General features: G+C 40.3%; 1 protein-coding gene across 1 annotated transcript in view; it reads left to right on the top strand.

Annotated features, from left to right (window-relative positions):
- LOC146003080 (sodium-coupled monocarboxylate transporter 1-like) overlaps positions 1–24,858 on the top strand; it is a 196,058-nt gene that overhangs the window by 98,756 nt on the left and 72,444 nt on the right. The window contains exon 2 of the mRNA XM_083141251.1: positions 17,607–17,740. Within this exon, the coding sequence (XP_082997377.1) occupies positions 17,607–17,740 (134 nt within the window). The remainder of the gene's footprint in view (positions 1–17,606; positions 17,741–24,858) is intronic.

A 24,858-nucleotide genomic window follows, 5' to 3' on the forward strand; every position in this document is an offset into this window, starting at 1 on the left:
GACCGAGGGAAGCGTGGACATGTATTACACGCCCAGCGAATTCAAAGCACGGAGACCCATGACCGTCATCAACACATCTAAGAGAAGGCAGGTGGTGGTCAACGATCGCACCAACATCAAGGTCGTCTGCGAGTTCCACGACGCGCTGCCTGCCGATACTCTATGCAGCGTCATCCTGATTGCAGAGAAGTCCTTCGTCCACGACGTGAAGAACGAGAGGGTGACGGAACAGTTTTAAAATTCATAAAAAATTGCCACATTTTAGGTTATATAAAATTTGTGAAAACCTTATAATACTGAAATATTAAAACAAACAGAGTCCCTTGTAGGTTAGTTCGGTGCGTAAATAAAAAAATGATAGGTTAAGTTATATCACTTAGGATCGTAAAAAAAATTAAAAAATCGTAAAAAAAAAATAGGTTAAGTTGTATCACGTAAGATCGTGATATACCTACCAAGTATAAATGGAAAAAATGAGTGCAGTGAAAATTTGTACTAAAACATCGCTAAACGCTAAAACATCGACAAAAAATTGTCAAAATATGTCAAAAACTTATATTCGATTGATAAAAAAAATACCTACAAAATATGATCCTCAAATAATAACGTTCAAACAGTGCATAAATAAAAAAAATGATAGGTTAAGTTATATCACTTAGGATCGTAAAAAAAATTAAATAATCGTAAAAAAAAGGATAGGTTAAGTTGTATCACGTAAGATCATAATATACCTACCAAGTATGAGTGGAAAAAAAATGAGTATAGTGAAAATTTGTACTAAAACATCGCTAAACGCTAAAACATCGACAAAAAATTGTCAAAATATGTCAAAAACTTATATTCAATTGATAAAAAAAAGGCATACCTACTAAGTATTGCGTAGAACCGGCCAATATACACTACTCTTGTTGCGTTTACGTGACTTTCTTCATGATGGACAACATTCATATATTGCGATGTTTAATACACGATAGAGACTATGAAAGTGTATTTGAGAAGCAGAGCGATATTCTTTATTCAGAAGATAGTGACGTGGAGCAGCCTGGCATAAGTGAACATAAGAGGAACAGTGAAATATCAGCCGTCGAAAATGACCATCAAAACTGAAAGAAATGTTCATGGGCCACAGTACACTGGACGTGACGAAACAACAATGTGGTACCACATAATGAACAAAAAATGATATTGAGAGTCAAAAAGGATCAACTAAATTTGAAAAAAATGGAGATGTTAGCGTGGCTTTAACATATCGACCATCTGCGTTTCTCATCATAAAGCATACCCATCACTAGGATAATTCGCATAGGCAATTCTAGGAATTTCCACCTCAATCACTGGGGGGGGGGGGGGAGATTGGAGTTTATTTCTTGCCCTTCCGTGATAAAACTCATATTTTACCCTTTATTGTTTATTATTGAAACTGAATTCGACTTGCTTCCTTTCCATAAACATCTATAACTATACCCTGTCCCCACTATCTCTGAAATAAGGCCGCGGATAGCGTCGGAGAAGGGAGATCGATTGGGCAGACCGAAGCTGCATACGCTGCTCGAAGGCTGGGAACTTCAGTCGCTTTCCTCCTCCAAGCAATCCCATTCTCTCTGACACGTTCCTTCAGTCAAGAGAACATGATTTAAGCGAAATACAAGAAAAATGATCACATGAAGACTCGTAGTATTCACACGATGCCTCTCAGGGTAGGGGTGATAATATCTCTGTTCGTTAGTTGGTAAAAAAAAATCAAAGTCAAGTTTTCACTAAGCGAAAACAAGTACATTTTACTTCTTAGCAAAATAAATACTTATGTGCATAAATCCATTTCAGTCGAAGACATAACAGCTTCTTACAATACAATCGGCAGGTTTAAGAAGGGAATAAGTCCAAAAAGTAAATTTGTGGGAAATCAAGAAAAACTGTATAAGTGGGAGGGTGTGCGTCCAAGAACAACAAAATTCGTACTGGAACGTGAGAACCATGTGTAGGTATAGAGGAGTACGTGAAAGACAATGTACTCGTATAAAATGTTAAAAAAGGTGGTGGATTTATTTCCTTCTTAAAACGTATGAAGTTTTTGCTGTGGAAAAAACGGAAATAAAGTGTACAATGGGGGAAAAAATATTATCGTGTAGTTTACAACACGAAAGTGCACAATGGAATGAATAATACAAAATAATGCCCAAATTTTGGAAATTTGATGGCGAGTCAAACAACAAACAGTCATTCATCCACCGACTGATCTTCATCGTGGTGGGAAGTTGTAGGCCAAGTTACCATGACGTCGTAGAAAGGATTTTTGTCGTTTGGAATGTAGGGGATGATTTTCCTAACATCATTCACTTTCTTTTCGTTGATTGGTAATGTGGCTTTGTAATAGGCCCGGGATTCATTTCCTTCTTACACCTTACGTTGATTTCAGGGTTCTTTATCTTCCTCTATGAACGGCTTTTATATCTTTCTTCACACTCACGTGTAGAGCGACGCTTTCGGATGATGTGGAGTACGAAAGGTCATTTTGCAATTTTTTGGTCTTCATTCCCTTCTTAAACCTGCCGATTCAATTCAGCTTGACCACTAATTAACACTCAAAGACCGAATTAAAAACATCAAGACAAAACACAATCGTAACTCCTATGGCAACAGCTCATTCAAGATATGTACATGAAGGTCAGTCACTATCCTGACATTATCAGTGATAGGTCTAAATATCAGATACCACAAGAATAACAAAATAAATTACAGAGATTAAGATTAATAACGGTAAACATTTGTACAACGAGAAATGTAATTATAAACAATAATTATATGTATAAGAGGAAAGAACGTGTCACCTCTCACGTGTCCATTGGTGTAGCTGTCTCCCGTCACTACTTGCTCAGAGACTTGCTTTTGCTTGCTCCAGAGAGAAGGGTATATGTTGACGAACTGTATATATATATGTTGATGTTCTGTACTTTTTCTCGATGCAGAGATATCAGACACCACCTAATCTGCTGTATTTTATGACCCCATGGTCCAAGTTTTCACGCTGCAATTTCACCATTTGAATTGCATGACGTTTTCCCAGATATCCCAGATGAGGCAAGTGCCCCTTTGCCCCCCCCCCCCTCTGCATACGCCCATGAATTGAATCACTACGGAATATTAATGGTGTAGCCGCTTTTATTTAGAAGTTGTTGAGAATAAAGACCGAAACGAAAATACAACATGACCTTGAATGATGACGGAACTGAATACCTCTGGTCATCTTGTTTTTCCCGCCGTTTTTTCCGTTCGCGTGACACTGAAATCCACGGAGACAGATTGCACAGCACCCTCATCATCATCATCAGGCCCTTCCTGTGACCTTGAGTAAACAGCCATGCTGACGGATACGGCAATTGTCACACACTGACCATAGATGCTACTTTAAGTGTTACCTTAACGTTTACACCACGGTGTTGCTAACCGCAGAGATATACTTACGATGTTCTTAACTTTTAATTGGAAACGACAGACAAACGTTTTTGTATACTCACGTATACAAATGGAAAGTACTAGTAACATTTTCGATACAAGCAAGAAGTAAATCTGAATTACAAGAAAACACGTGTGCGAAGGGCTAAGTACTAATACTTAGGCCGTGTCCGAAAAGTGACAGACCGTACTTGAAACGAAATCCTTCGATAATGACTTCTCAGTTCAGTTTTCTTTGGACTGGAAGCAAAAATGCACTTCGACTGTAGCGCCAAGTACGATCGGTAGATAAAACTGAGAACACAATGTTTTCTCCTCGTTGCAGGCACTTGTTTCTCACCATAGGAATCAAATAGCATTTTAAAACGTTCTTGTACTTACATTTCCACACATTACAAGAACTACAACCAACATCTGGCTGACTTTTGACTTCCATGATTTCAAACAACTGAACAACAAGTGCACGAGTCTAGTATTCAAGCCTGCAGTCACGTGTCCTGCACGCTGCGGTCTCGTTTATTGACACTTACGAACTGCAAGTACTAGGTGACGTCACTTCAGACACAGCCTGAGTCCCACTGAACTAATTTGGCAGATGCAGACAAGTTTTGCAATCATAGCTTTGAAGAAAATTTCTGGGAAGGAAATGTAATAGAATGTGTTTTAAAATATGTAATTAAGCTACATATATAAATAATATGAGAATAGAAGATAAAAATGCATTAGTTGAACTCCACGATGCCAGGGGTCCCAGGTTCGAATCCCGGTCCGGGCACGGGCGTTCTCATTGAGTATCCTTTCATCAATTTCAATTTACTCTCATCTCAGCGATTAGTCAAGAGCGACGCTAAATAATAAAAATTAAATCAAATGAAGAAGGATGCATTATTTGAAGAAGACTGTTGAGCCGAAAATTCTACCGTCAACTAAGAAAATCATTACCAATTTTATACTTCTGGAAAACGATAAAGGGTTAATACATTACACTAAAGATTTCGAGAAAGCATCCAAGAGTCCAATTATCAAATCCAATTCCGATGTAATGAATGCCTCTTTTTATTTTTCTTATTTGTCGATACTATTCTGCTCTTTAGGATAATCGCAACGATGAAGATGAACCATTATTAGATAAAAGTTATGAAGAGGTACAAAGAAACGGGCATGTTCACGCCAAGAGTCGAACATGGGACTGTCGTAGTCGTTCACTCAACGCACTTGGATTGTAATCAAAAGGTTCCTGGCTCGTTTCTGGGCGAAGCACAATACTCAGTAGGCCTAGTTAGAATTTGAGCATAAAGTTTACTTGAAACAAACGTTTTGCAATGTGTTTGGCCACCGAGGAGAAGAGTGCCCAATGGTGATGATAGGGTAAGATCGCCTTTTGTCTGCGATCACGAAATTCTCCGAGAGATGGAACTATATGTCACATGGTACACTCAAAATCGAATGAAACGTCCCCCCTTACGGTTATGCAACCCGGAATTTTATATCATCTAGTTTCGCCAGGAATATCAGCTCGCGAGAAGCGTAGTGTTTCCAACTCTTGAATCTAGCCACAGATTCACGCGACCGGGTGGAGATCTTGCTTTCCTCTTGATTTGATTTTAACGGACAAGAAGTTTATTTTGAGAATGTCTCTGGTAATAATAACAAGTATTATTAACATTTATGCTTGAGTTTTTTATTATTCTTTTACCACTTCCGAACGAATATGTGAAGATTTTTTTTTTCATTTTCCAATAACGCTTTCGGCATTTTTCCTTCAGAGTTATTCTTTTTGTTTTTAAATTTTTGGTGACATCTGATTTGGAAAAAGTTCCACGAAGTTTGTTTTAAGTGTAAATGCATCTGGACATACAGTGTAGAGTGGGATTCGAACAACAAATATGAGCTTCCGTCGCGAATCGAACCAGCGCTCTTTTCATTGTTTTCTTTCCACTTTTATTAAAATTTGCTTCGTTCAGCCTACTTCCGATTGTCGTATATTTCAATTCGTATTCCCGTTTTTTTTTTCATTTGTATTGTTCGAGCAGTGATAACTTTCTCTCTTAATCTGGTTATTCGAATACTTTTATACTTAATTTTTTTTTCCTTTTCTCGATTTTCCCTTCGCACTCATTACAGATTTTGGTATCGCGCTTTTCCATATTTTCAGTAATTTAATTCTTTGACTATTTTTAATTTGCCCTTAGTCCGAATCAAGAAAATATGTTGGGAAATGTTTCCCGTGTAAATCTTATTGTATGGTGGTGTAAAATTGATGCCAGCTTTTTCTTGCGATAAGGGTTTTGAAAGTGCAAGGGTCTCATTTATTAACCATGGTGGGAAGGGGAGGGGGCGGAGGGGTGCCAGAAACCTTCCAGTCGGAATATGCCTGAAACGAAAAGTATAGATCGACCAAAACGAAAAAAATCCTTGGGACGAAAAGTACCCGCACAGATCTCCCTTCTTCCCTTCAGTTCGGGCCATAAGGAAGCATGGTCCACTCTCCCCCGCCCCTCCTCGCGGGAGTACGGTGCACAGGAGTCGTGGGTCTGCGTAGGTTGTTTTGCTTGTGGTTCCACTCTTCCATCAGCAGGTGCGTGCTGAAAAGGCTATGCTATCTGCGAGTGAGGGGGAGGGGGTGACGAGCAACACTGCCACAGCGAGTCGCTGTAAATGATTTCATTGTATGTGTTGGGTGAAACCGGTTCTTGGTGCTCCTACACTTTTCCGATACATTTATGCCAGCCTTTCTAGCGAAGCGAGGTCATATGTTCCAGATTCGAACTCTGGTCAGGCATGAATGTATCACTGAGTTTGTCCCGCCACAATTTTATAAATTGATAATTCATTCGTATTATCGCGATTAACTCAAGAGGCAGAAGAGTGATGTAAAATAACCGAAATAGAAATTGATGCATTTGTGCCTGGTGCTAGTGTAACGACGAAGTTAACTCTTTATAAATGATGCAATAGGTAGCCCTTGCGCTCAAATACACTTATACCTTGCCACAAAAAAATCTAACTTATCGCTGATCTCTTACTACATTTGGAATACAGCCAAGAGCGATGTAAAGCAATGCAATTACATTGTGAATGTTTCACATCCTATAGTCTTTCTTTTTCTCGTAGCGGGGGCGGGGGTTCATTCATTACAAATATCTAGGAATGGATTTAGCAGCAATCCGTGATATATTTAAATATCATAACATGCTGCGTAGCCAGGGTTCTTGGGTCCTAGCCTCTGATAATGAGTTTTTCTTTTTCGTTGTTTCTTCAATCTTCATCAATTTCCCTGAAGCATCATTCATCCTCTGTCGCCATTGGCTATATGTAAAAATTGACATAAAATTAGTAAATTTTGAAAAGAAAACACAAGGATCTGCTTTTCTCATAGCTCGCCAAACATGCACATTTCTGTATTTTATGCTTTCAGCGCTATCATTATTCTTGGCAGGCAATGGAATTGAAGCAACTCTCACAACTAACGTAAACTACATATCACTCAGGCATGACAATTCTCGCGGGCAAAGTGGATTTCTTTGGCACATGGTAGCGCAATAACTATCTTCTGGCCTAGATTTAAATCCGTACTTTTTATTCCAGTTGAGTGATTGACTCACAATTTTGCCATTGAAGGTTTGGGTTGTATTTGGGTTATACGTATTGTGTTTTTGGTGCGCTAGGAAAAAGCAATCCCAAAGGTTCGCACTGAACAGAAAATTGTGTGCTTTTCCTCTCTCTCTCTCTCTCTCTCTCTCTTCCAACTCCGTCCCTCTCTCTCACCCCAAGTCCCCACTATTTAGGTAAACTGTTGTTAGAAACATATTTTCCGAAGAATATCCACATTGAAAATAATATTCCCCAATTGTTTTGATAGGGCATTTCTATTGCTCCGAACGAATTATCTCCGTAAGAGGACTAGGGCCTCCCCTATGGCGCAATCGTAGAGTCGTCACCTTTAATCAAGGGGTCCCGGGTTCGATACCCGGTGGAGGAACATAGTGGTTCGGAACCCAATATAAACTGTAGGTCCAGTCCCAATTAGCCTTTCTGTGCATAAAGTGGACTTAAAAAAACAACAATTCAATTCAATTCAATTGAATTATCTTATCAATATTTTTAAATCTGCATGCACCTGCTTAATTTAATAGATTATACATTTATATTCATTGCGGGCAGAAATGTGCGAGAAAACAATGCATTTTTTCAGGGAATGCATGAGTCAATAATAATGTATATTTTACGGTATATACTTTTTTATATTGCATTGATTCAATAGTATCCTTATTTCCTAAAGCAAGCGTGAGTTTCTTTGCACACACCACGCAGGCCCTGCTTGACGTAAATCTCAGATGCAGTAACTTCACGGTTGCCTTTTGCCACCACGCTTTGGCTTTAATTCGAGCCCCGGTGGGTGCTTCGTTCGAGATCCTGCAGCAGTTTTACTCGTATCTATGCCTTGAGCATGCCACTTGCAACGGAACCAATAAAATGAAACTTTCTGCACCGGAATGGGCGTGAAACTCTACATGCACCAATGACGTGATGTTTTCAAGAGGCATGTGCCACGTGCAGCATGTCCCTTCGGTCCGAATGTTCCTTCACGATATAATTTCATCATGCCTTACTTTCGGAATTTACAAGAGAGAAGATAGTCCGCATGTTCTTGTGCGGCGGATCTGCTGCACTACAGATTGCTACGACCCTTGGTGTGGACGATTCATGCGTCAGGCGTTGGATTCGGTGTTACGAGGAAGAAGGTGACCAAGGAATGAAGTGAAGACCCAACAAAGGCCGGCCGTGGAAGGCAACCAGGGAAGAAGATGCAGGCATCATTGAGATGAGCGAGGGCAATCCCTTCATGGCTACAACGAAGATTCGCCAAGAGTTGAAACTGGAGTGCCATGCTGCAACAGTTCGGCACCGTCGAGCGGCAAAGAATGAAGCAATGACGCATTTCCATCACGAAGCACGGATCAGTTTTCTTTACAATATTTACCAGCCCCTCAAGAATTTTGGCAGAACGTAATTTTGAGCGACAAAAAAGTATTTTCGTCTGACGAAAATGGTCAGGTTTATGTTTGGAGGCGCGACAACACTCGCTACGGCCCCGAGAACATTTCTACCCATGCTAGGAGTGGCAGGATATCCGTGGCGGTGTGGGGATGGATCAGTTCGTCTGGAGTAGGTGGATTGGTGGAAGTGTCCTCGAGAATGAATTCGCAGGAATACATCGCAGTGCTGGAAAACCACACGCTTCCCAGCGTGCGAGAGACACACCTTGAAGATGAGATTTCGCACGTGACTTTCGATCAAGACAACAGCAGCGTCCATACATCGAAAGCGAACACCACCTGGTTTAATCAGCACCCAGGAATTTCAAGAGTAGATTGGCCAGCGAAGTCTCCCAATCGAAAACATTTTCACGTGTTTGATGTTTGGGAGAGTTTAAGGAGAAGACCAAACATCTGCTCGTGGAATCCTTGCCTCGTCGACTAGATGCAGTGCTTGTATCCAACGGCGGGTGGACACAGTATTGAAACCCCGCACGGTTTAACCGATGTTCTTTGCTACATCCCAGAACAAAACTAATTACACACATCTCCATATGCAACTTATGTTTCCAATTCTTTTTTATTGATACCTTGGTGCTCATGGTTACTTTTTCACACACCTGCACCATTATATTATATTCTATAATATTAATATTCACATTATTGACAGATATGATTCACATAAAATTCAAATGCGCAGCACACATGCACCCATCCCTAACACTTAACTATTAGTTACATTACACCTATCACGTTGTCACAGTTCTAAATCAGTGGTGCCCAGGGGGAGGGGCATTATGGCACAGACTGTGATGGAAATTTGACTGAGTAAACAGGGAACAAGTTTAATTACGTTATCAATTAGCCATTGCTGTTATACAAATAGTAATTTGTAGATTGTCAGGGGAATTGTTACGGGTAATAAGTAATATTGGTGGGGGGGGGCGATATCCAACTCTTACATATTAGGCCTTAGATTGATAGGGAAATTATGGTGGGCGATTAATGAAGTTAGTGGGATTTTCAGGTAGCTGGATTGATAATTATTTTGGGGGCAGGGAATCCCAACTCTTGTGTATTACTATTACGTCTTAGATTGCTTTTTTGGAGGGAGCAATATCAACAGGAAGTCTAAAATTGGCTTGGAAATTTGGTTGGGAAGATTGAGTATTAAATTTGAGGTGGAGGAGAGGTGAATAAAGTTTTGATAAAGTGTTATGTCTTAGATTGTGAAGGGACTCGAACCCGGAACATTCGGTGTCTGGATCGTTAGTCCATCACTAACTGCGCTTGGCCGCAGAGAAGGTTCTCTTTGGTGGCCAAGCGCGTTAAATGGTCCACTTCCGATACCACGAAATTTCCGGGTTCGAGTCACGGCTTCAGTATTGGTATCATGGTGTCAATTTAATCTAATCGTCACTCATCCTCATTAGCCGAAAGTGGCAGAAGAGCCACTTAAAATAACAAAGAGGTACAAAAACAACTTTAACCCTCTAGTAATTTCTGATCAATAGATGCGTATTAGCTTTGATTGTTGACACTTTGATGATAAGCTTACGATTATTATTGTTAATATGGATTGCCATCCATCAACAGAAGGACGGGCCAATCGATCATTTAATTCATGACGTTTTTTTGGTATTTGTTGTCCCTTCGGATCAGCTTCGAAACCTAAGGAAATGATTAGATGTCTGTCTGAAGTTAGTGACAATGGTTCTTTAATTTTCCGTCGCTCTTTCAGCCGGCGCGGGAACCACCTTTATGGCAGTGATCCTCTGTTGCCGCGTTTACCTACGAAGGAACTCGTGGCCAAACAACGAATTAGGTCTACCGCTTGGGCAAGAAGCGGCAACTTCACAAAGCCCTCTTCTCCGAAGCAGCCAGCCGGGAAACAGAATTTTGTCAAAATAACCCTTCTGCTCTGTGAATGAACACCGGTTCTAACAGCGTTTCTATACTTAATTGGACATTATCCATTGTTTTTCTTTTTGATTGACTATATATTCTATCTATATATTTCGAGACATATCAAGAGATCACCTCTTCTCTCATCTTCAGGCGATCAATTTTTGCTATGTCTGTAGTGTGATTGGAACTTTGACAGTCCGTGATTTTTTCCAAATCCGGTCCGCTAAGCAACCAGTCTTAGATGCCCATTCGAAATCGACAGCTATAGAGCAAAATATGTTTGAAGTGAAGAGTCTTATTGAATGAAACATAGCTCGACTCACCCTCACATTTGAATTTTTTTAGATAACTTGCTTGCACTTCGTATAGAAAGCACCACGAGACTGAAAATTCACACTATTTGTCATGGCAAATAGACCTTATTCCAGCTTCGCTGAAAGCTCGATGTAGTTGTCAGTCATTAAGTTCAACGCTCTCTGCGCGTGTGTTGTGATGGGTTACCGTGTTCCAATTTTGTTTTAATTCCATTTCATGCTCAAAAACGCTACCCGAAGTGGGACCTACAGTTGAAAGTGGGATCCGAACCACTAGGCAGTTGTGTCTCCACCAGGAATCGAACCTGGGACTCCGTGATTATAGGGGGTTAACGCGTTCATGGCTTTACAGTTTCGTGAATTCAAGGAAGCCAAGGTGAGAAAAATGTGAAGAACTATCTTCTACACGGAGCTAACTGTGTGTATGTATGTAAAACTTTCTAGCACATCCATTTTCCTACCTTCATTTTATCATCATTACGTTGAATTTTGCACCAGTGATTTTTCACTACGTTCTAGGTCACGTCACTTTGAGTCGTAAAGTATTGTCTGTAATTCAGTTTTAGTATAGTTTGTAGCCTCTCACCCAAAAATTTTTAAGGTGGGAGAAGGGAGGGGGGAAAATAGTGCGAGTTCAATTGAGAATACGAAAATAGAGCGGAATGATTATATTGCTACAATATCTTCAGGAAAGTAAAGCGTAAAATTGAATTCTGCCTCTGAGTGAGTCCTTGATATTGTTTATGTTTGAAGGTAATATATTAAACATGACTATCAGCATAACCGGACGCATATAATGAGATGATTTATTAGTGTTACCAGACTAAAGGTGTGGAGTGCGGCCTGTTGCCTCGTTCATTACGGAATTCGACATGTAAAAATTGATCAGCTCTTATTGCTAGTAACCATTATAGGCTTAGACCAAATTCTGGCGTTTATATTTCAATTCACTTCCTCAACAAATCCTTTCTCGATTGACTAGATTTTAAGCGGAGCGTCATTCAGTTGTTTGTGAGTGTTCTTTTTGAAGAAGCAACAGCAGCTCGCTCGCACACACAGTGCCCCGCCCACTCGACGAGACGCGTGGTCTGTGCAGTGCAGAACAATGACAGTGTTGCCTCTCTATTCGATCTTTGTATTCTCTTTTGCCTGCCACTACACACACATTTCAGACAATTCTTCCCATACAACAAATGGAAAAGCAATCAGGCAACTGTTAAATGGCTCTTTTCTAGATTTTCTATTAACACTTTCCACGGCCAAGATATGTTAACTTGGTTCTGTTTCGTATTCCCACAATTTAGCTTCGTGCAGTAGGGCTTTATATTGCAAGCTAAAAAAAACAACGTAGGCAGGTATTTTAACATTTTAATTTTCATCCGTTTCATGATTGTGTGAAAGAATATGGTGGAAAAATACACTACTTGGGACAATATCACTAATAATAATTGGCCGCCGCTGTGCCCGAGCGTGGTAAGCCGTCGGCTTTTGATCTCGCTGCCGAAATTCCCGGGTTCGAGTCCCGGCCTGGGTATGATTGTTTATGAGTGTTCCTTCATGAATTTTATCATACACTAATCCTCATCGTTGCGACTAGCCAAAAGTAAAGTAAAAAAAGAGAAATATATTAGTAATAATAAAAATATGAATCTAGCTCCCCATGGTTCCTTTATGACTGTCCTTTTATCAATTCCATCGAGTCATCATTCATCCTCATTGTTGCGATTAGCCAATAAATGGTAGAGAAGCTGCGAAAAATAAGATGTAAAATAATAACAGAATTTTCTCCACAGAAGGAAAAATAAATGCTCCAGAAAACATGCAATACTGGAAAAGAGTGTCCTGTAATGTGAGTCTGTAAACCAAATGTAAATCACGAATGAAGAAGTTACGTGAAGGTTTCGTCTTCTACGAAGCAATACAGGCTTGGATGGCGTAGTGGTAGCGTCGACGCCTTGTAATCAAGGGGTCCCGGTGGAGGCACAAAGTGGTTCGGATCCCACTTTAAACTGTAGGTCCAGTCCCGATTAGTCATACTGTTCATTGTGGACTTAAAACACCAAATCAACAGCCAACCAACCAATACGGGGTTGGAAACACTACGGTTATAGGTTTGGAAACACTGCTCCTCTCGGGAACTACTCTACCAGGCGAAACTAGACGATATAAAATACCGGGTTGCATAACCGTAAGGGAGGCTTTTCTTTCGAATTCCTCTGTACCTACATTATTTTTTTTGGTTCGTAAATACTCTAAGGTGAAATTCTTTCTCTTTATACGAATGTCTTGGCAATAAAATAATATATTGTTTTAAACTTGTATTTGCATTCACATTTTTTAAAATTTTATACATCATCACATGTACAATTGTTTTGATATATAGAAGAAACATATCTAAATAATATGAGCGTTGTCAGACGTAACAGTTAAGAATTCGTTATTTTATTTGCACGCGAGTGTGAAAGTTTAGTTTTCCACCAGACTGAGAATGATTCTAGTGTATTGGGAATATAATCAAAATGTCCATCAGCTATTCATTGTTTTAAAAAAAGCATATGATTCGGTCGAAAGAGATAAATTATATAATATATTAGTAGAGTTTGGAATACCTAAGAAGCTTGTTAGTATGATAAAAGTATGCACCAGTGAAACAGAAAGTAAAATTCGTGTGGGTATTAATGTGTCTGACAAATTTACAATTCATGATGGGTTAAAACAAGGAGATGCATTATCTCCATTGTTCTTTAATTTTGCCTTAGAATATGCTGTTAGGAAGGTAAAAGAAACTAAAGAAGGACTAAAATTAAATGGTGTGACTCAGTTGTTAGCATATGCAGATGATGTAGACTTATTAGAGGATGATATAAATACAATTAAGAATAATGCTAAAATATTTTTCAAAACTGCTAAAGAGATAGGTTTGGAAGTTAACAAGGAGAAAACTAAATATATGCTTACAGGCCGAAACCAAGTGTTAGGTTATAATCAAAATCTAATCATTGATAACAACTCGCTTGAACCAGTTTCCAAATTCAAATACTTAGGAGTAATATTAACAAATGAAAATTATATTAAAGAGGAAATAAACAGTAGGCTTAATTCAGGAAATGCATGTTACTTCTCTCTTCATAAACTTTTGTCTTCTCGTTTAATATCTAAGAAACTAAAAGTTAAAATATACAAAACAGTAATTTTGCCTGTAGTATTATATGGGTGTGAAACTTGGTTCCTTACATTGAAAGAGGAATATAAATTTAGAGTATTTGAAAATAAGATTTTTAGGAAAATATTTGGACCTAAAAGGGATGAGGTAACAGGTGAGTGGAGAAGGTTACATAATTTAGAACTACATAATTTGTATTCCTGTCCACATATTATTAGAATGATTAAATCAAGAAGACTTAGGTGGGCAGGCCATGTGGCACGAATGGGAGAGGAAAGAGGAGTTTACAGGATTATTTTTGGGAAACCTGATGGTAAGAGACCTGTAGGAAAGCCAAGACGAAGATGGAGAGACAACATTTAGATAGACCTAACGGAAATCGGTAGATATGGAAAAGAGTATATAGATCTTGCTCAAGATAATGAAATTACACAAAAAGGGGTAGAAGTCGGTGCTAAAGCATTTGTTTGGAACAAACGATTTGAAATATTTTTTTCAAAACCGTCAATTTCACATTAGCTAATAATGGAAAACAAGGACACAAACTGTATTCTTGAATGGCAGAAAAATAATGACAAATGCATTCCGAAGATAATTCTTTTTGTACATATAACATGTATAACTTTCATATACAACATATGTTTTACACATAGATATACAACATGGAGCGACATAAAATATGAAAACACACATGCAACATGCTAACAGTAAATTGTATACGTATATTTACTTAATTCAATACATATATAAAACACATATTATTTAAATATGTTACAGAAAACAACCATATCGCGAGCGATGCGAGCAACAAAATTTTTAGATTCAACTTTTGCAATTAAAAGCGATTTTGATTTAATAGGGTACTAATAATTTCACTGGACGCCATGGCATTATCTCTTTAACAACTTTTTTTTCATTTACAACTTTATGACAATGAAGTTCGACCAGTCACAAATATAGGAGTGCGTTGTGAAAGAAGGAGAACACATGCATATGCTGAACATATTTTATTCAGCAGGCTACATGGAACAAAGGAAAACATAAATTTCCGCTGCAACGCAGCAATGTATGGTGTCCACATAAAATAAAATATTTTCGTCCATCTACACGTGACATTGAAGTTCGACCACTGTTAGAGGGGATCCTGTTTACCATGGAGTGACGCCGCCCCGTCGGCGAATAACTGTGGCAATGCGTCGGGGCATGCTGCGGACGAGTCGTTCAAGGTATTCCACATCGATACGGTGCCATTCCTCCTGCAGGCAGGCGATAAGAGCAGCCACTGTCGTGGGTCCCCTCTGTTGCACACGTCGCTTAAGAACACGCCACACATTCTCAGTGGGCGAGAGGTCGGGACTCGATGGTGGCCATGGCAGAGTTCGCACGTGATGGCGAGTCAACCATTCTTTTGTCAGCCGCGCTGTATGATGCCTGGCATTGTCGTGTTGAAAGATGAGACGCCGCCTGTCGAACAGGTGCCTTCGCACTGTGGGAAGATGCCGCTCCAGTATGCGTGTATAGGCGTGTGCATTCACAATGCCCTCACAGACGTGTAGTGGGCCAACCCCAGATGCCGTCGTGCATCCCCATACCATCAATGACGCAGGTTTCCGTACCCGACGTGCATAACATTTGGCTTCATTCTGTTCCTCCTTCCGACAAATGACTGTTTTCCGTATTTTACCGTACACAACATTGAAAATGGATTCGTCCGTCCACAAAACCCTGTTCCACTGCCGAAATGTCCATCCCCGGTACATTCGTGCCCACCGTAGTCGATTGCCTTTGTTCAACATGGAAAGGAAGGGTTTACGTTTCGCCTTGTACACTCGGTAACCGCATCGCTGTAGGTAACGGCGAATGGTTCTGGTTGGCACTTCAATGTGAAAGCGTTCTCGAGTCCACAGTCGTAATTCAGCCACAGAAACATGATTGTTGGTCTGGATATAGCGCCTAAATATCCGTAGGTCACGCACGCTCAGCAGGCGTTTTCAACCGGGGGCCTTACCTGGCTCTGTACTACCCGTATTTTGGTGGTGTTTGATGATGCAGTGGACGGTTGACTTGGGTAAGTTCAGTTGGCGCACTATTTCCCGTTCACTGAGTCCATCCCGTTGCAACTCCACCACTCTTCTCCTCACGATGTTGTCAATAGGTTTGCCCCTGGCCATGGTGATGATGCACTGCGGTTCCTCCGTGCACAGCACGCGCTTATATACGGTGGACTCACTTATCGTGTCCGTGACGTCATGCTTCCGTCGAATGCGCCACTATCTGGAATTTACCGTATGGGTCTGGTGCCTGGTCGAAGTTCAATGTCACGCGTATAGTTCCCCGTTTTCGTTCTTTACGTGACCTTGGGTGCAACATGCTGGGATCACGATTCTTGCCTGCTCACACTCCTCCTGTTACACACATGCGTCACTTCTGCGGGTCACCCATTCCACCGCCTATGCCTCTGTGCATTTAATCACGTATTCCTTTCTGGTCGAACTTCATTGTCACCAAGGTTGTAGATCATTCGGCTCCCATGGCCGACTCCCACTGCCCCCTACCTATGGCTCTGAACTTGACAAGACTGAGAAAAGCAGGCATTGCGAGCGAAGCGATCAAGAAAGTTTTACGAAATGTATTTTTATTTGCATAAAATTTTAATTCGAAGGGGGAAATTGTTTCATTACCCCCCGCCCCTGTGGGTGCCCTTGGCCGTCAATGTTTGTCCCCCCCCTGATCTCCCTTATTTGACCCTAAAAGGGTGCAAATAATATCACGGGGCGTCAAGGCATTCTCTCTCACAGAACTTCTTTTCATTTATATCATTCAGCGCCCATCGTCGACTACGCCGCCCCCTACCTACGGCTCTGAACTTGACGAAAATGAAAAAAGCAGGCAATGCGAGCGGCGAGGAAGAAAATTTTATGAAATGTATTTTTATTTGCATGAAATTTTAAGTCGGAAGGGGTAATTGCTCCTCTGTGCCCCCTACAGGTGCCCTTGGCCGTCAATATTTGCCCCTCCTTGCCCCCTAGAATCGACTTTCGTCGAAGGTTGCTGGGGGGCAATGCCCCCAGCCTCCCCTGTGGTTGCGCTACTGTTTCGATTGGCTTGTCAGTCTGTCATTCAACATTACATTTCAAGAGAAGACTTTCATTTTCTGTTGAACTCAACTGCTTCTTGTGCTTATAGCAATTGTTGAACCTGTGTGTGAAACATCATCCATATCTTTTTCTATTCTCTAAATTATCACATTCCCTTGTTCTGGTTCGAATTTACGCCTTGTCGATGGGTATGTTGTATAATAGAGAATCGAAGGGTTAGTTGGAAGAAATGTGTAACTCAGAAAACATAGTTTCGAGATAATGAACGAAAAAAGAACGGCATAACTCAGTTACGCCCTTCTTCTGGCCAACCCTTCAATTCATAATATCATATTCAGACTTCGTGCTAATAATCCATTGTCAGCAGTATTTAAAAATATTAAATATTTACTTTAGTTTTGAAAGAAAAATAAAAAAAGCAATGATCTATTATAATTGAACGACTTTTCTCAAAACCTGAATAAAGAAGTTAAAGATTAGTTTTGCTGCATGTAAATTCTATCCCAGTTTACCAAATGAGTCAAAACATCAAAGGAAAAGCATTTTCACTTATTCCGCAATGTTATTATTCAGTACCAAAAACTGTATGCACAAATAAATAAATTACCAATTATCTTCTTATTCTTTACAGGAGTCCCTTCAGAGCTCTTCTACCATGGGACCTTGTTGTGGGAAACGCTTTATAATAATATACTCATATATCCATTGGCCGCGTACATATTTATACCAACGTTTTACAAGCTTCAACTTACATCAGTGTACGAGGTAAGTCTAGTTATATTCGTACTAAATTTATACAAGTTGTGTACTTAAGAACATATAATGTACTACACTTACATAAATGCCAATATGGCAAATTACACTTAACCAAACACAAAATGTAACAAGCATTTGTTCAATAAAGACCCAAAATCATAATTTTTTCAGCACAAATCACAAAAGTCTATCTTGCTGTTATACCGCTTCACAAATATCCATGAATATCCACTGTGATATTTTAATTTCTTGATATGTCCAAACAAGATATCTCTATCAAGTTTGTAAGTCTTATCAGTAGGGTATTCTATATCCTATAAGATTAAGTTTACCATATTTTTTTGGGTCCAACCCAGGACATATTGGCGATCAACTCGTTACTGCTGAATTTCTTTTTTTTACTTAAATAAATTGAAATTACTTAAAAGCCTTAATATTTTATTGGAACATTAAACTATAAATTGTACAAGAAAAATAGTAACATTAATTTCTAAAATCAATCAATTAATTTTTAAATGTTTAATTGAATACTACATTTTCTGATGTTTAGGAAGCCTCTCTGTTCTAGGTAGCATTATCTGTTAGTTGACTCAGTTGCACTTTTCACTAGACATGACTTTTTTCAGAAATAGCTTGTTTGTTTTATATTCTGGTCGTGAATATTCAATACCGGTAGCTATTTTCATGTTCAGATTCTCAAAACCCCGGACATCACACCGGACAGCACTAAAAAACCAGGACTGTCCGGGTTAATCCCGGAAGTATGGTAAGCCTATAGATGATGTCTTCAAGTATAATAACTTCTAATAAGACATTAATTGTTCGTAGAAGAACAAGAAGAATGGCAATTCGATAAGTTTGAAGAAACTAAAAAGTTCATCGTAGAAAATAATGGCATACCACTTTGGGGAATTTTACGCAAATTGCATGACCCAAAAAAAGGTCCCACGTTGAACTATTGGGAAATCCATTGCCTCCAGCTCGTCGGGGAGAAGGGACCACTTTATATCAATCAACTTTGTCGAAGCATTTGCTCATCACTTCAGATCAGTCTACAGCCCCGACAAGTCAGGTTATAAGACAACCTCATATTCGGCTCACAATAATACACTGTTGGTACTTCATATCAAATAAACTTGTATCAAGGATGTAGAGGAAGAAAAAAACCAAAAACAAAAAAAACCCACTGAAATCGAAATGTTCCGTGGGCCCACACATGACTCCACAATACGTAATAAGAAAATGTCCAGAGAGCCTCAAACTCTCACTTCATATTTATTTAACTTCTCACTTTCCACGTCTGGAAACTTTCGGCTATTTGTCCCATTCCAAAGACTTCTGACAAAGCAGAAATTAACAACTACATATTGATCTAAATCTCTCATTTCAGCTCCCGCCAAACGCTTTGAACAAATCTTGCCTTTAAGTATTTTTAGACATCTCCTTTTAGTTCTGTACCCTCATCAGCTTGGATTCATGTCTAAATAAGCAATTGTAACGAATCTAGTAGAAAATTACGTCTTTAGTTCTCCAACGTTATGCAAGCGCTAGTTGATGTAATTTATATAATATGGATGTGTCAAAGGTGTTTGATATGTTATCGTATTTTAAAGATCGGAAATAATATCATATACTTAGAATTTCAGACCATAGAGCTCAATTCTTCATTCACTGCTGTGCCTAGTTAAAATGAATGAACTTCAAGAAGTATGAAAAATTCCCACATGCAGATGATTTAAAATATTACAATAAATAATAACGCTACTGGGAAACTACAAACAGACTGAACTGAAAATGTGTAAAGTAAGTTTCTTACATTCCTAAAACTGAAAATGTACTGTATTTTTCATAAGAAGCATTGAAAACAATTTAAACATTAACCTTTGCATAATCTTATATATATATATATATATATATATATATATATATATATATCAGCTACATTTCCCACATATTTCTAATTAGTACTGCAATAGACTCCTCATTCTTGCTTTCGAAAGTTGAATTATACGTTACTGCGGAAAAAGGTACAATTTTAAATTCGAGTTTTTAAACAAATTCAGCATTCGGATAATATGCAAGTTATTTAAGAAAATGTTGGATATCTTTCGAAACGTTGAAGATATAACCAAGAAAGTAGATAGTATTTGTACCTTTGACCGCAACTCTGATTTCTTGACCAAACGACCACAAAAACCTGAAAATCTCACTTTCTCTCCACGTTCCGCGCCTGATTTATTGCGCTAACGATGTTTCACGGCGCAAAAAAAGCCGTGATGAGTGAAAGATGAGCTCTCATCCTCTCATCCTCTCATCCTCTCATCTTCTCATCCTCTCATCCTTGAAGGATGAATGCATCTTATTGTAATTTTCCAAGTCCCGGTCAAATGTTTGTATATCGTGACCTTTGTAAACCTCTCTCTTTCGGGAACGATGTGCCACACACACGCACACACACGCGCGCGTGTGTATCACTTTCCCCCCACGTTCCGCGCCTTATTTATTGCGCTGACGATGTTTCACGGCGCAGAAAAGCAGTGATGAGTGAAAGATGCACTCTCATCTTCTCATCCCCTCATCCTCTCATCCTCTTATTCTCTCATCCTCTCATCCTCTCATCCTCTCATCCTCTCATCCTCTCATCCTTTGAAGGATGAATGCACCTTATCGTAATTTTCCAACCCCGGGGGACCAAAAATGTTTATATATCGTGACCTTTGTAAACCTCTCTCGGGGAACGATGTGCCACACGCGCACGCCTGCCTCTTATTATTTCCGTATTGTGACGCAAACAAACAAATAATAATTGTTGTTTTTTAGGATTCCTGGCCCCTATAACCTCGCCAGGGTGCGTGGCGGCGAAAATCGTCACGAGTTTGGATTTGTATTGCAAATGCTGCCAAAAATTCAATCAACGTTGTTTGTTCTCGATGCTGGAATCTTACGTAGATTATTCCATGAAACATAAATCGATAATCCTATGCGAAGCCTCAACGGTGTTTATTGCCATCCGCTTCCGCAGTGGACGACTCCACCCTCGGCAAGCACAAACGGCAACAAACTCCCCGAACCTAATCATCTCGCATCTGCTTCCGCCCGAGGTGAATCTGGTTGAGGAAAAATGATCGAATACCATGACAAACACGCATAAGGTGGAACTGTCAACGGTGTTTATTGCCATCCGCTTCCGCAGTGGACGACTCCACCCTCGGCAAGCACAAACGGCAACAAACTCCCCGTTCCTATATAACACACCAGTTTCTCTTTTTGTACATCATTATCATAGTGAACGTCAATCGTGGCAGTTCAGTATTCTTAATTGTTTGTCTGATAGTATACATATATATCATCGTGGAAGTTTTAGTGAGCTACAAGTTTTATTTTGAAGTCTCTCTATCTTTCTTGAAAGGTGAACGTCAATCGTGGCAGTTTAGTATTCTTAATTGTTTGTCTGACAGTATACATATATCATCGTGGAAGTTTTAGAGAGCTACAAGCTTTTTGAAGTCTCTCTATCTCTCTTGAAAGGTAAGTTTTTTTTCAAGTGTGTTTTATTTTGTTTTCACGATATATATATTTTTTTTGTTTTGCGTCTGACACACACACACGCACATATTGAGAGGAGTCATAAAAATTGACACACACCTCCTACAACAGAGCACACACTGTTCGCGTCTAATATATATATGCATTTTTGTGTAAGGAAAAAATATCTAGCACTTTTCAGCTTTTTTGATCTATTTTTTTTCCTTCTATTTCAGTGCGCTTTCCCCTACCACCACCATCACCACAATCCCCCCAAAAAATTTCTCTGTATATATAAATAACAGAGAAAAAAATGGAACCGCAACCAGGTCCCTCCGGTTTTTGCGGGAAAGTGGCATGTCGTAACTGTGGAAAATTAATTTCTAAACACAATATTGCCAGGCATTTGAAAAAATGTCGTCTACCTGAACATGATGTCGCCCCCCCGGCAAAGAAATCTCGCATTGATGCGCATGAAGGCGGTGCTTTGAATAAAAGTGCACGCATCATGACGTATAAATCTGGAGGTGACGAAAAATGTGACTCGAGCACCTTCCTCGACAATGTGAAATCTCTGGTAGTTGATCAATTACGTGATTGCCTCGTCAATGTTTCAATTAAAATTCATCTCGTCTTGACCCTCATGTATGAGAAAGTTGTCTCATCCGAGACAAGCACTTTCAGCTTTTACGTAGGGTGCGAAGGCTTACACGATGACAATAAGGAGGATCTTGATGAGATTATAACACAACTATTCGACCACTTGGGACAAAAACAAGAAGACTTTGAAGGACGTGGGAGTGGATGGAGTCTTTGCGGTGAGAATCACATGTTAGAGCTTCGAGTCTGCAATTTTAAACCGTTACGCAGCGCTCAAAAAAAACAAAAACAAAAAAAAAAGCAAAATGCAGTGTTGAACATACAAAGTAACGATGCGAAGAGTTTCCTGTGGTCTGTCATCGCCGCATTACACCCAGCAAATAATAATGACCCCCAACGCCTGTCCAATTACAGAGGATATGAGGGGGGATACGAGAATATGATGAGAGGAATTTCCTATCCTGTGCCTCTGAATAAGATCAATCAATTTGAAAAAAACTATAGAGAGAAAAAAGGAGAAGATATCAATATTTCTGTGTTTGGGGTTGACGATTGCGACAACATTCGTGTGTTAAGACCTGCTAGAAGCCAGAATAATGTAATTCGACTCTTGCTTGTAGATGACCGTTATAGTTTGATACGGAATTTCTCACGATTAGTAGGAAGACAGATGAGCAAGCATCACGATAAGATCGAAATTTGCGATCGATGTTTGAGAATTTTTCGCGGGGGTAAGAAGATGAAAGAACAGCACAAGTGTTTTGGCTCCGTGAATGCAGAACCCGAAGATGTCATGCCGGAACCCGGAACCAAGATGAAATTTCAGAAACACCAGGCTCTTCTCCACCATCCCGCTGTCCTTTATGCCGACTTTGAAAGCTTCCAAGTTCCCATGACGTCTTGCAACCCTGATCCCTCTACCTCAAGCACGATACAAATTTTTCACCACGAGCCTTGTAGTTTCTCCATCTACGGAGAAAAATTGAATGATGTCATCTTGTATTGCGGACCCGATGCGGCAAAACATTTTGTTAAGAAGATAGCGGAATGCGCGAGAGAACTTGCACCCAGCCTGAAAGGCTCTTACGTTTCTCCACCTGCTCTCACGACGGAACAACAGCGGAGACATGACGCGACGACAAGATGCGCGGAGTGTAACCAGGCTTTCACCCCCGAAAATCACAAGGTCGTACACCATGACCATCAGAATGGATTATTCCTGAGCACGATCTGTAATTCGTGCAATCTCAAGATTAAGGAGTCGCATTTCGTTGCCGTGTTTCTTCACTACACGGAGAAGTACGACACGCATCTGTTCGTCAAAGAGCTCTACAACATAACGACTCGAATCAGCATCATTCCGAGAACGAGCGAGAAGTATATTACAGTGAGAGTGTGGATCCCTCTCGAAGAAGGAGGAAGTGTGGAAGTTAGAATCCTGGACTCTTACAATTTCCTGTCCTCCAGCCTCGCTACTCTTGCAGCTCAACTTGGCGACGAAGATCTTGTGGCCACCAAACAAAAATGTTTTTCGGGGAGAGATGAGAATTTGAATCTGTTGCGTCGCAAGGGCGTCTACCCCTACGAGTACGTCAACGATTTCGACAAATTTGGCGAGGCGGAACTTCCACCCCGGGAGGCATTTTATTCCCATCTCACGGAGGACGTCTGTTCCGAAGAGGACTACGAACACGCTCGTAGTGTGTGGACGGCCTTCAATTGCCAAACTTTTCGTGATTATCACGATCTCTATCTCAAATTGGACGTGACTCTCCTCATGGACATTTTCGAATCGTTTCGCAAGAGATGCATCTCGATCTACAAGTTGGATCCTGCGTATTTCTTCACAACGCCGGGATTGACTTGGGAATCGATGATGAAATACACCAACGTGGAACTGGGCCTCATCGCAGAGAAGGAACAGTATGCATTCATGGAGAGTGCGATACGCGGTGGCATCGTCCAATGTCCCCGACGCCATGCTCGGGCAAACAATCCTCATACGCCTGGTTACGATTCATCGAAGCCCAACACCTACATCGTCTACTGGGATGTCAACAACCTGTACGGCCACTCCATGTCCCAGTGTCTTCCCATCAGCGACTACGCGTGGATGACCGAAGAGGAACTCTCCTGCGAGGATTTTCTCAACTGGAGCGAAGATAACGAATGGGGCTGTTTCTTGGAAGTGGATCTCGATTATCCCGAAACGCTTCACGAGAAACATCACGGATTGGCCCTGGCCCCTACCAAAGAGAAGCCACCTGGAGGATCATCGGAGCCAAAACTAATACTAAGCATGGAGAACAAGAGGAATTACGTTCTGCACTACCGACTCCTCCAATTTTACATAAGTCACGGCTTGCAGTTGAAGAAAGTACATAGAGGATTGAAGTTCCGACAGAGTAGGTGGCTCGAACCCTACATAGCCGAGAACACGCAACGCAGATCGCAATCGACATCGCCTGCAGACAAGGATCTGTACAAACTGTTCAATAACGCCATCTACGGCAAGACGATGGAGAACGTGCGTAATTACATCGACGCAACGTTGGTCACGGACGAAAAGAAATTTGAGAAGATTGTCGCGTCCCCTTACTTCAAAAACTTCACCATTTTCGACGAGAATCTAGTATTCGTCGAGAAGAACAAGAAGCAAGTGATGCTCAACAAGCCGATTGCCATAGGTGCCACCGTCCTTGAACTATCAAAATTGCACATGTACCAATCGTACTACGATCAGTTTCAACCTTTTTATGGAGATAACATCCAAATATGTTACATTGATACGGATAGCTTCATTTTTCTAATCCAAACACCAAGCCTCGAACATGATCTGAGTTCGATGAAGCATCTTTTTGATTTTAGCAACTTACCATCAGGCCATCACTTGCATTCGACAGAAAATAAAATGACCATAGGAAAGTTCAAAGATGAAACGGCTGGTAATTACATCAGCGAATTTGCGGGGCTTCGTGCCAAAATGTACTGCGTCAAGATTG

This window comes from Lepisma saccharinum, chromosome 19 (assembly GCF_977018435.1).
Source record: "Lepisma saccharinum chromosome 19, izLepSacc3.1, whole genome shotgun sequence".
Classification (NCBI taxonomy): domain Eukaryota; kingdom Metazoa; phylum Arthropoda; class Insecta; order Zygentoma; family Lepismatidae; genus Lepisma; species Lepisma saccharinum.